Source organism: Panthera onca, chromosome B4, assembly GCF_046562875.1.
Source record: "Panthera onca isolate mPanOnc1 chromosome B4, mPanOnc1 haplotype 2, whole genome shotgun sequence".
Classification (NCBI taxonomy): domain Eukaryota; kingdom Metazoa; phylum Chordata; class Mammalia; order Carnivora; family Felidae; genus Panthera; species Panthera onca.
This window is the reverse complement of record NC_138345.1, coordinates 89201218-89214687: the sequence shown is the minus strand read 5'-3', so window position 1 is coordinate 89214687 and position 13470 is coordinate 89201218. Positions and strand designations below refer to the sequence as shown.

The window sequence follows — 13470 nt, the reverse complement described above, 5'->3', positions numbered from 1 at the left end:
TGTGCCCCGCTTCATCCTAGCTGTGACCACTGTCCCCTCTTCATTTATTCCCCAAGCACCATTACATATAAGTGGTCATTTATTATTATTTTTTTGAGGGGGGGGGCAAGTGAACAAGGGGCAGAGACAGAGAATCCCACAAGGGACAGAGAGAGAGAGGAGAGAGAAGCGGGGTTCACCCAAAGCGGTGCTCGTGCTCCCTGAAAGTGGGGCTGAAACTCACAAACTGTGAGATCATGACCTGAGCTGAAGTCAGATGCTTAGCCAACCGAGCCAACCACCTATAAGTGGTTGCTTATAACGGACTGTTAATGGAAGTCCGGAAACAAGAAAGGAGGAAGTATAATACAGCACAAGGAAAGAAATATAAGTACCTAAAAGTTCTTTGGCCATTTTCAACATGGGGAATTTCTCACTGTATTTTCTTCTCAGGGTGCTGCCATTTTGCTCAGACTTCCTTCTCATCTCTTTTTTAAGTTCTTCAAGTCCAATCTCGGACGTTCTATTATTCAAGGCAACATAATTTTTGTTGTCAAAACTCCCCCCCATACCGACTACCCCAAAATGTCAACTTTTTTTTTTCCTTCTCAAAGGCTCCTTTTCCCCCAGAGGCGAATGTTGCCATTCCCCTAGTATGCAAATAGCAGCTAAGACTAGCTATCTTAAAAGTTATTTATTTTCTTTCCCTGGTCACATGCATTTTGGCTTAACTCTCTCATTTGATCTGTATTTAAGGTACTATTTTTCTTGAGGCTGTCTGAAATACAAATGTAAAGTCAAGGTTTCAGAATCATTTTGAATTGCACATAAGCCATTTATTGGTTTATTTATTGGGGGAGAATTCTAGTTCTTTTTTAACTCATTTTCTAATATATAATTTCTCAAAGATTCAGAAAAGCTACTGAATGATTTGTGAGTTTCTGACTGTACTGTAAGAGATAGGGAGAAGAATAAAAACAGGTTCCCTGTAGAAAACTCCCTACTGTATCTGGCATTATCCACAGACCAAGAACCCTTTTACGAGTACCCAGCATAATTTTCATAAAAGAAACCTTTCTTTATTCAGTCACAAATGTAGATGCTTAGGCAGTGACCACAACTTTGCCTTAAGGATAAGAATCTTATCTCAGACTACAGAAAAGCTTCCAAGGGTGCAGAGGGATGATTATCTCTAAGGTAGCCCTAAGTTATATTTGAATGTCATCTCCAAAGGAAGGTAACATATAACAATAAGTATGGCTTCTTGTGAAGATGGGTATTTCCCCTTGGATGGATCTCAATTTATACAAATTGATTTATATAGATGGAGATTTACAGAAATCTCCATCTATACCTCTATGAGGCTGTTACACACTGTGCTGAGCACCAGACAAGGTACCATGTAGATATGAGCAAACACTGAAAATCGAGATCCTATAGGAATCCTACTTAGAATTCAGAGGCTAAGAAGTAAAAATTATGGAATGAAAAACAAAGTAGAATTCCTTCACAGAGTTCTGGAATTTTAGAACTAGAAATATTTTAAAAATCATTCACTGATTTGCAGAGAAGGAAACGAGAGCTCAGAAGGGTTAGTAGTTTGCCTGAAGTCACATAGTGAATTAGCAGCAGAGTCCACAGATAATCAAGAGGTTTATCTACCTTACCACATGTAACAACCATTAAGCATCAATTCTTTGCAAGGAAATATATTGCTTAAGAAAACACATGTAAAATGCCGAGCACAATGTCTGGAACCACAGCTGTCATCACAATCAACATCATCGTCATCGTGGCTAAAAGTACAGATTTTGATATTAGACCCTGATGTGAGTCTCAGCTCTGTCACTAGGTGTGACTGTAGATAACATATTTACCTAAGCCCCAGTTTCTTCATCTATAAAATGGGAATAAAAATAGTAGACGCTATTAGCGTCTACCTAATAGAATAGTTGCGGGGATTATATATATACTCACTTGAGCATATGTACATGTACACATACGTTGAAACTGTTCAAACATTAGCTGTTCCACAGTATTACTAACCTATGTAAGAAGACAGAGTCAAATTGGAATACACACATATAGAGCATTGGTGGAGTTTCTCTTTGCTCCAACCAGGAAGTTAATATTTACTGAGCATGCACTGTGTACAGATACCAGCACACAAGAGTACGGAACAACAAAAACAGGAGAAGAGACGCTATTTCTGATGTTATATTATGGTAACTATTATTCTCAACAAATATACACCAATTACCTACATGTTAATGAGTAAGACTGAGTTTGTGCTTTCAAGGAGACTGCAATCTAGTGGAGGAAGGAACCAGGCTGTTATCATACGGAGTGGTACGTACATGGCTGAGCCAGAGCTTAGAGCTATGGGAGCTCACGGAAGGGCATCCTATCTAGGAAGGGAGGAGGTCGGGAAGGGAGCATCAGAGGAGGTTTCTCAGATAAAAGGATAAGGAGTTGGCCAAAGTGAGAAGGGTTGGAAAGAGCCTGAAGCCACAGACCAGCTGTGGCGGGTGCCCTCGGGTGGCTCTCAGCATCCACTCCAAACCCCTAGTGTGCTTTCTGATCCTGCAGGGGCTAAAGAAGGAAAAACCACGTTTCCCCTTATCTCCGTGCAGTTAGGGTTCTGCTTTTGCCAGTCAGAAGCACTTGGAAGGTGGATCTGGGGCTGGAGTCATTCGCTTTGTTGCTGCTGCAACAGAACACCTGTTTGTTTCACCTGTGCACCCACTGGGCTTTCCTCAGCATTAGTTCAGTGTCCAGGTGCCAAGTCTGTGGGCGTTGAGAGGTCGTCACAGGGGAAGCAGTGCTTCCTGATCCTCAGATCACAGCTACAGTGACAGGTCTTTGAACTCTACAGTACCCACGGAGTCCACTGACGGCCACCTCTCTGATGGTTGCAGAGGTATCGGCTCTCCCAGAATAGCAGTCTTGTGCTAGGAATCACTCCTGGAGACCCCCGGTGACCCAACCACCCTTGCCAATGATTTGCTAAACTCCTGACTCCCTGTATTAAATCCCTTTTTGCTCAAAATGGTGTTGAGTGGTTCCTACTTCTTGCACCTAATACACCAAGAAAATACAAAAACTGTGAAATGGGCCATGAATAATACGGTATGTGGGGTTAGTAAACTTCTGTAAAGGGCCCAGACAGTAAATATTTTAAGCTTTGTGGGCACTTATGATCTTCACCTCGCCTTCCTCCCCTTCCCTTCTCCAGGGCTAAGTATATTCACACTGCAGCGATCTCCAGAACATTTTCATTTTGGCAAAACTGAAACCCTACACTTCTTAAATAGTAATTCCTCATTCCCTCTCCCTCTCCCCTCTTGTCTCTGGCAACCACCATTCTACTCTCTATCTCTATAAATTTAACTACTCTTGATACCTCATATAAATGGAATCATACAGTATTTAATTTTTTGTGACTAGCTCATTTCGCCTAACATAATGTCCTCAAAATCCATGCTGTAGCATACGACAGGATTTCCTTATTTCCATTGTAAGGCTGAATAATATTCCGTTGTATGTCTGTGCCACATTTTGTTTATCCATTCCTCTGTTTATGACATTTGGGTTGCTCCCACTTCTTGGCTATTGTGAATAATGCTGTTATAAACATAGGTATGTAAATATCTCTTCAAGATCTTGCTTTCAATTCTTTTGGATATACACCCAGAAGTGGGATTGCTGGATCATATGGTAATTCTAATTTTTAACTTAAAAAAATATTTTTTAATGTTTATTTATTTTTTGAGGGGGAGAGAGAGAGAGTGAGAGAGAGAGCAGGGGAGGGGTAGAGAGAGAGGGAGACATAGAATCTGAAGCAGGCTCCAGGCTCTGAGCTGTCAGCACAGAGCCCGATGCAGGGCTTGAACTCATGAACCATGAGACCATGACCTGCGCTGAAGTTGGACGCTTAACCGACTGAGCCACCCAGGCGCCCCTCTAATTTTTAACTTTTTTGAGGAACCCCCACACTGTTTTCCATAGCAGCTGTACTACTTTACATTCCTACCAATAGTGCAAAAGGGGTCCAATTTCTCCCCATCCTTGTTGACACTTACTATTTTCTGGTGTTTTGATTATAGCTATCCTAATGAGTATGAGGTGACATTTCATAGTGGTTCTGATTTGCACTTCCCTAATGATTAATGATGTGATGTCAAGCATTGTTTCATATACTTGTTGATCATTTGTATATCTTCTTTGCCCATTTTAAAGTTGGGATATATGGGGGTGCCTGGCTGGCTCAGTCAGTAGAGCATGCAACTCTTGATCTCAGAGTCATGAGTTCAAGCCCCACACTGGGCATGGGTCCTACCTAAAATTAAAAATAAATAAAAATAAAAGGAAAAAATAAAATTGGGATATATGTTTTTTGTTGCTGTGCTATAGGAGTTCTGTATACAATCTAGGTATTAAGCTCCTATCAGATATGCGATTTCTTTAGGCTGCTTTTTCACTTTCTCACTCATGCCAGTTCAGTTTTAGTCTGTGCCCGTGAACGGCAGTGTAGTCTGGAGCAAACTGGCAAGCAGTCTGGCCAGATCTGGAGCCATCTCCCATCCTAAAGACACTAGGAGGAATGAGCCAGAACGTCTCTAACTTAAGACACTCTCACTATGCTATCAAAAAGCATCCCCATGCCTTCACTTTGAACCAGAACCAGACAACCTGAGGGTTTCTGGGGCTGCAGAATTAGAAACAGTCTCAAGACCGGGTGAGTAAGAAGCAGTCACGGAGGTAGACTTACCAGATTCGGGTTTCACGTTGTCAAGTACCTGTCACTATAAAGCTGGGATCAAACTCAAATACGATTTCGTTATCTAGTTTGCAATTTAACACTGCTCTTTTTACTTCAAATGGTAGTTCAGTTCAGCTTCTTTGATTCTCCATGTTCATTCTGAGAGAATAAAATATCCTAACTTTGGAGATACTAATGATTTCCAGTCAAATATATGGAGAGTTACTTCTTGACAATCTAAAATGCATCCCAGTTCACACAGTACATGCTCCAAAAAGCCCTGCCGATTCTGTATTAGTGGATATGACACCATGGCATAGTGCATTTGCCAAAATATCCTCTCTGGAGAGATAAGTTTCTCATGTATAAAAGGCCTATTTCCCCTTCCAACTACTATTGTTTTTTGGAAAAATTTGAGAAGACTTATGTGTGCTATTTCTCTGGTCTCCACAAGAAAAAGAAAGTGGGAAGGTTAAGCACAGAGCTGCATAGGGTCAAGAAGAAGAAATGTTGTAAACGCAGGATCCTAATTCTCTTCCTCCCTGATTTTCATGTTAAGTTGTTGCTATTCAGGTTTTTACATACAATGTTCATCACTGCGTTACCTCTAATCACAAATGTCAAGAACAGTTGACCTTTTTTTTAATTTTGGAGAGAGAGCATATGAGCAGAGGAGAGGGGCAGAGGGAGAAAGGGAAAGAGAAAGAGACAGAGACAGAGAGAGACAGAGAGCGAGAGAGAGAGAGAATCTTAAGCAGGCTCCATCCACACTGAACACAGAGACCCATGCGGGGCTCGATCTCATGACCCTGGCTGAGATCATGACCTGAGCTGAAATCAAGAGTCAGATGCTCAACTGACTGAGCCACCCATGCACTCCAGGATCAGTGACATTTATAAATGATTTTAGCTGTAAATTACAGAAAATCCAAACACAAGTAGCTTAAAAAAAAGTTCTCTTTCTCATCATAACAAGAAATCCAGAGATAGGTCATTGCTGGCATTGGTTTAAATGCTGAATTTTCTCAAAGTCAAAAGCCTTGAATTTTCTTGACTTTCCCTTCAGGGATGAAAGATGGCTACTACAGCTCTAGACTTTCCCCGGCTCACAAAGCAGAAAGAATAGACAACAAATACCAGTTTTGACTGTCTCATTTTATTTGGAAGGCAATACACGTATGCCTCCCTTTCCTGGAATTTCTCCCTCAACCTCAGTAATCTTCGGTAAGGTAAAGAAAACAGAACATTTGGGAATATTTGGTTTTCCTATCCTATAGGCAGGCAAGTAAGAGGAAAACTGGGAATGGGTGTTGGTCTTTTGAGTTCTAGGGTCTGCCACAGTGAAAACCAGGAAATACCAAAACATCTGAGAATACAAGATTAACGGAGTATGATGTGCCAGATGAATCCCAGGAGACTGTTAAAAACTGTGGTACAGAAACATACTTAGGTACATGCAAAATTATTCCTAGAAATGTTATCAACTAATAAACAAACATACAAAACACTCGATAAGAAATCATCAAATTTGTTGGGGTGAAAAAAGTTTAGACAGATTTAAAAAACTTGAACAGTTATATACAAAAAACCCGGAACTCATGTTCTGAAAATGCTGACTTAGGTTGGGTTTTCTAGGAAACAGACTGAGGCAGGGAGGTGCATGCAGGTGCTTGATTTTACTCCAGAGTGCTTTCAGGAACAGCACCTCTGAGGGAGGCAGGACGGGGCAGAGGGAGGTGAACCGCAGGGCACTTGCCACAGAGGCTTTAACTGGCGGGTCCCATGGGGAATTCTAAAGCTGAATGTCCCAGATTGTTACAATTGAGGGACTCTGCCTTGTTTCTCACAACTGACCAGTCCTTGGATCTGAGTCGCCCCCAGGGACAGACTGTAACCCAGGATGAGGCGGTTTCCTTCACAGAAGGCAATTTTGGAGAGAAGCCACCGTGAGTCATTAGCAGCCGACACCCCTGGCAGCTACAGCTTGGGATCTGGGCAGCATACCACACAGCATCCACTAGAAATGTGAACCCTGATTATCTCCGGGTTTGGGGATTGAGCTCGGCTTTCTCTCTTTTTTAAATAGTTTCCAAATTTTCCACAACAGAGTATTGCCGTAAGAATTAAAAATGACTTAATTCATGTAAAGCACTTTGCACAATTCCTGGAATTTATTAAGTATTCCATAAGTTTAGTTGTACTTATTTCTTATTTAGAAGTATATACATATAGGGGCGCCTGGGTGGCTCAGTCGGTTAAGCGTCCGACTTCGGCTCAGGTCATGATCTCACTGTCCGTGAGTTCGAGCCCCGCGTCGAGCTCTGTGCTGACAGCTCAGAGCCTGGAGCCTGTTTCAGATTCTGTGTCTCCCTCTCTCTCTGACCCTCCCCCGTTCATGCTCTGTCTCTCTCTGTCTCAAAAATAAATAAAGGTTAAAAAAAATTTTTTTTTAAAAAGAAGTATATACATATAAAACACTATGAAGAGAAAGCATAAATGCGAATATTGTCAAGAAAAAAAGTATGAAGTAGGATTAAAATAATAATAGACTTTGCTGTTCATTTTGGCTCATTTTGTTTTATCCGTGAAATTCCTTCTTCTGATATCGCTTCTTCCTAGCATTGTCCCATAGAACTTTTTTGTAATAATACAAATTTTGGTATCAGTGTCATCCAACAGCCACTAGCCATGGTTGGCTACTGAGCATTTGAAATGTGGCTAGTGCAAATGAAGAACCAAATTTCAAATTTTATTTAGTTTCAATTCATTTAAATGTAAATAGCCACATATTGCTAGTGACTACCAAATATTGGACAATGCAGTTCTATACCAATACTAATCAATGGTTATTTAGAGAACAGATCTAAACCATTCTTTCTCTCTTGAAGCTTGGATGAGTTCCCTTAATTCATCACCCTGTATAATCTCCTAATCTTGATTTCAAAATCACATTATATTTAGAAGTGTAGAAAAACAAAATGGGAAGAGTTAATTAAGTATAAAAAAAAAAAGTGGTTTCTTTCCTTTTCTTTTGTTTTTTTAAGTATACTCTACATCCAGCATGGGGCCTGAACTCATGACCCCAAGATCAAGAGTCAGTCACATGCTCTACTGACTGAGCCAGCCAGGCGCCCCTGGTCAGACTTTTTTTTTTACATACAACAGAGAAGGTAATTTAGTTGAAAGTTAGATGCTAAAGAGCTATATAATGTATCGCTAATTGTCTGAAATTTTTTAGTAAATAATCTGAAAAGAAAATGAGAGGTTGTTCTATATGAAATATCTGGTTCCTCTTGGTAAGCCAAAAAAGACTTCTCACTTAAATCATATCTTTTTTTCCTTTAAAAAAAAATGTTTACTTATTTTTGAGAGAGACAGAGAGAGAGAGAGAGAGAGAAAGAGAAAGTGCATGCGCACGCACACATGAGCGTGAGCAGGGGAGGGGCAGAGAAAAAGGGAGACAAAGAATCCCAAACAGACTCCATGCTATCAACCCAGACCTCGAGGCAGGGCTTGAACACATGAATCACAAGATCATAACCTGAGCAGAAATCAAGAGTCAGACGCTTAACCGATTGAGCCACGAGATGTCCCTGAAATCATATCTTTCAACCATATTGTCAATATAGTACGGGAGACACCTACAGAAACAATTTGAGAATGCCTGAATAACAATGTGGAAGTCTCTTACATCTCAGGTGGGAGGCCTATGCGTATGGGGATAACTCCCTAACAGCAGCCATGCTTGAGAAAGGAAAGAGACACAGATTTTGGCTTGCATTTCAGCCTTGCCACTTACTGGCTGTGTACTTTGGACACATTACTTAATTACTCCACAATAAAATGGTGATAACTACACCCTTTGAAGGTTTGTTGGAATATTAGTGATATGTAAAGCACCTGGCACACAGTAAGTGCTAAATCAATGAGTTTTATTATTATGTCAATATTATGTCAATAAAATAGAACAGCAAAAGTGAAGTGAGTCCAAATGATTTAAAACATGAGTGATAATTAACTGGCATAATCATTAAGTTGTAAAATTATTTTTGGTATATGTTACTTTATTTTTTTAATGTATTTTATTTATTTATTTTGAAAGAAAAAGAGAATGCGAGCATGAGAGAGGGAGGGGCAGAGAGAGAGAGAGAGAGAGAGAGAGAGAGAGAGAGAGAATCCCAAACAGGCTCCATGCTGTTAGCACAGAGCCTGATTCAGGGTTCAATCTCACAAACCTGAGATCATGACCTGAGCTGAAACCAAGAATCAGATGCTTAACTGACTGAGCCACCCAGGTGCCCTGGTGTATGTTACTTTATGTGCCTATTGGCCACACATAAAACACAGTCCACTGTATCAAATCAATGACAAAAATGGATGCTTGACTAAATGAATGAGTCATCACCTTGCCTGTCTTAATGGTCTTTTGCCCCCCAAAAGGGTTGTTGTCACTAAAATGGTTTTGTCACTGGTACTGTCAGTAGGGAAATTTTCAAGCTGTAAAGAGCTTGAAACACAACTGTTTTTCTAGACTTAATAGGAGAGATCATGGCTGAAATTAAGAAACAACTTCTTGAGCAATACTACAAAGAAGCACTTTTAACGGCTTCCATCCTGAGACATTTTTAAGAAGATAGACAATTCTCCAGCTGAAAATGTCATCCTCACCTATGGGAGCCAGCCTCCCGGGTAGCCTCTACTGATCCTTCTTTCCTAGCATTCATGCACTTCATTACTCTCCTGCCCAAATTCAATCAAGGCTGGCCCTGAACATGGTCAAGGCTATGTCATAAAAGGCACTGCAGCTTCTGCTTTGGTCTTTCAGATCATCATTTCCTCTGGAATAAGCCAGTTGCCACGCTGTGAGAACACTCAAGCTATCCTGTGGAAAAGCCCCTGTGGCCAACAGACGAAGCCAACTTCTCAGACATGTGAGAGAATCACCTTGGAAGTGGATTCTCCAGCTGCAAATAAATCTTCAGATGACCACAGCCCTAGCCAGCAAGATCTGACTTCAACCTTCTGAGTCTGAGACTGAAACAGAAATGCCCAGCTGAACCCTTCCTGAGTTCCTGACTCAGAAATTGGGAGAGATAATACAGGACTTTTACTGTTTTAAGCCACAACATTTTGGGTTTGTTTTATTATTTTTAAGTTTATTTATTTTGAGAGAGAGAGACAGGCTGAGGGAGGGGCAGAGAGAGAGGGAGAAAGAGAATCCCAAGCAAGCTCCATGTGGAGTCTGGTGCAGGGCTTGAACCCATGAACAATGAGACCACAACCTGAGCCCAAATCATGAGCCACGTGCCCAACCCAGGCACCCCTGTTTTTTTTTTTTTTTCTCTTAAAGTAATCTCTATGCCCAACACTCACAACCTTGAGATGGAGAGTTGCATGCTCTACTGACTGAGCCAGCCAGTCTCTCCAAATACTTTTTTTAAAAAGTAAACTCTACCCCAACGTGGGGCTTGAACTCACCACCCCAACATCAAAAGTCACATGCTCTACCAACTTAGCCAGCCCAGTGCCCTGAAGGTGTAGTTTTCAGGTTATTTGATATGCAGCAAAAGATAGCTAATGTACCATCAATAACAAACATTTATCACTACTGTACAAAGTATCCTGTTTATAGGCTGAACCATAAGATCATTCAAGGTAACTTCTTGCTTTATAATGTTTTAACAGGTTGACATGTCATTGACTATCTTTTCCTATAAAATTCTTATGAGACAAAGAGAATTAGCCAATCAAATGTTCAGCAAGTATCCATTAAGTTCAAGGTATTATACTAGGTGCTTTGCTGATGAAAAGGTATGATGATGCTATTGATAACAACAGTAAAAATAATGATAGATATTACTAACACCTATTAAGCATGAGCTTATCACAGACACTGTCCTAGACACTGTACATATATTCTCATTTAACCTTAATGTATACTGCCAAATGTTTTCCAGAAGGTCATACCAAGTTACATTCCCATCTGCAATGTAGAAACACAAACTCACTGCATGATTATCAGCACTTAAGAATTAAAAAAAAAACAAAAACAAAAAACCTGATAGGGGAAAATTGAATAGTTCAATCTGCATTTCTATGATTACTACATCTTAAAATGTTGAGCATATTAAATTTTTGTCTGACATATGTTACAATGTTGGCATTGTGTTTTCTTAACATTTTTATTGTCAAGTCAATCTCTTCCTTTGTAATTTCCTCCAATTCTTTTATAATTAAAAGGCTCTTTCCTATCCCTAACTTCACTTGCATTTGTATTCTAGTTTGTTTATGGTTTTGTTTTTTACACATGTAGTTATTATTTTTTTAAGTTTATTTATTTATTTTTGAGAGAGAGAGCACACGAGAGAGAGGAGGCAGAGAGGAAACCAAGCAGGTCCACACTGCCAGCACGGAGCCCACACACAAACCACGAGATCATGACCTGGGTGGAAACCAAGAGTCAGATGCTCAACTGACTGAGCCACTCAGGTACCCTTGTAGTTATTTTTTTGATGTTTTATTTATTTTTGAAAGAGCGTGTGCATGAGTGGGGGAGGGGCAGAGAGTGAGGAAGACCGAGGATCCAAAGGGATTCAGTGCTGACAGCAAAGAGCCCAATGCGGGGCTTGAACCCACAAACCATGAGATCATGACCTCAGCTGAAGTGGGACGCTTAACCGACTGAGCCACCCAAGTGCCCCTGTCATTTTTTGTTGCAGGACACAGGAGTTTTTGTTTTGTGCTTTTTTTTTTTTTTTCCCGTCACAATCATGTCTCCTTCACTATCAGTTGAGTAAGTTTTCCTTTCCCCTACTGATTTATGATGCCACCTTTATTATCTTAGATATTCTTATATTACTTGGGTATGTTTGTGAGCTTCATGACCCTCTTGCACTGTCTGTTGGTTTTGATGTTAGTACTACACTTTTTTTGATTACTAACTTCTACTCATTCATTGAGAACCATCACATTCTCCTCCTGGAAGCCTCCCTGATTCTTCCCAAAAGATATGACTGCTGCCTCCTTTTTCACCTTTATAACACATAAAATTCTGCCTTGTATTGCAGTTAACATGGCTGATTGTATCCAACTATATTCTTGAGAGCAGGGAACAGGCGCACTATATATTCATTAAAACTAAACTGTTGGATTTGCATGAAAAGGTGGTGATAGCAAAACAGATCTAGTTTGACAAAAAAAAAAAAATGAAAACAAACAATTCCCTCATTTCAACAAATATCACTGTACTATCCATTATGAAACAATTATAAAGGTGAGTGAACGTTAGATTCTGACTCGGGGAGTTCACCACTTAGGTCAAAGAGGCATATGAATACACGTGATTCAACAGTGTGACTAGTGTAAAATAATCATGCTCAAGGAAGAAAGGAAAAAACTAACTGAGCAAGTAGTGGGCATAATTTCAGAGTAGTGGACATACCTATAAGCTGGGTTTATGGTGTTTCTTTTTTTTTTTTTAATGTTTATTTATTTTTGAGACAGAGAGAGAGGGAGAGCGCGAGAGCAGGGTAAGGGCAGAGAGAGAGAGGGTGAGGGTAGAGAGACAGGGAGACAGAGAATCTGAAGCAGGCTCCAGGCTCTGAGCTGTCAGCACAGAACCTGAGGCGGGGCTCCAGCCCACAACCCGGGTGATCATGACCTGAGCTGACATGGGATGTCCAGCCGACTAAGCCACCCAGGCACCCTGGGTTTACGGTGTTTCTTAAATGTCAAGGAATTTGTAATTAATCTGAATGACACAGGGCTTGCAATTCAGAACCTTCAACAGAAGTTTCATTAATTTATCCTTCCTGGGGGCGCCTGGGTGGCTCAGTCGGTTGGGCGTCCGACTTCGGCTCAGGTCATGATCTCGGGGTCCGTGAGTTCGAGCCCCGCGTCGGGCTCTGTGCTGACAGCTCAGAGCCTGGAGCCTGTTTCAGATTCTGTGTCTCCCTCTCTCTCTGACCTTCCCCCATTCATGCTCTGTCTCTCTCTGTCTCAAAAATGAATAAACGTTAAAAAAAAATTTAAAAAAAAATGTATCCTTCCTGGAAGACCTTTTGAAGGAAGCCTAACGTAGATTGGGTAGCATGGGCAAGCTGCAGAGCTCTGCTCGGAAGCTGTTCCCTTCGCGCGAACCTGAGATGCCTTGTGCAGGATACAGGTGCGAATTACTGCAAAGTGTGCGACTGGGTGAAAATGAAACAGGGGGATAAGATACAAACCTTTACCGGTATCAGGTACTATAAGCCACGTACTTGCGTTGGTTTAAAAGGCATGAGAACTGACTCCTTGTGAGAGAGCACACCTCGAGCCACTAGCCTCATCTTCGCGCCCCGCCCTCAGGCCCCAGGCGAGCCCAGGCCAGATGTTAAGACCAAGAACTACGGACGTCAAGTCAGCGTGACGTCACCAGCACTGACGCAGTCTCACAGGGAGGGGCCTCTCAGCTCACCTCAGAACGCAGTCAGGTCCGCGGAGCAGCGAGTTGACCGTCTCGTGTTCTGCCCTAAAGATCCGAATAGTCAGCAGTACGGGAGCCGAAGCGCCGAAGTTGCTCAGGAGCTGAAGACGGGCCACTTCCCTCCTTCCTTGGCCCTTACTGGTGTCCTCTCTAAGGCCCAGGCGCGGTCCAGGCGGCAGCGCGCTCACGAGCTCGCCGCTTGCGGCGTTCGCGCGCACGCACGCTTGTGCGCACGTTCCCTGAGAACCCGGAAGTGCGAGGGAGA

At 41.6% G+C, this 13470-nt stretch overlaps 1 protein-coding gene and 1 long non-coding RNA gene across 4 annotated transcripts in view; one reads left to right on the top strand and one right to left on the bottom strand.

Moving 5' to 3' along the window:
* The window catches only part of CB4H12orf56 (chromosome B4 C12orf56 homolog), a 112840-nt gene extending 101728 nt beyond the window's left edge, over positions 1-11112 (top strand). Inside the window, exon 13 of the mRNA XM_078449731.2 lies at positions 9567-11112. Within this exon, the coding sequence (XP_078305857.1) occupies positions 9567-9588 (22 nt within the window). The 3' untranslated portion in view covers positions 9589-11112. The remainder of the gene's footprint in view (positions 1-9566) is intronic.
* The window catches only part of LOC132694127 (uncharacterized), a 120290-nt gene extending 106864 nt beyond the window's left edge, over positions 1-13426 (bottom strand). The window contains exon 1 of one of the 3 annotated variants that reach the window (XR_013556730.2): positions 13197-13426. This is a non-coding gene — a long non-coding RNA (uncharacterized LOC132694127). The remainder of the gene's footprint in view (positions 1-13196) is intronic. The other 2 variants (XR_013556728.2, XR_013556729.2) reach the window with 2 other exon arrangements.
* Between the last annotated feature and the right edge of the window lie 44 nt (positions 13427-13470).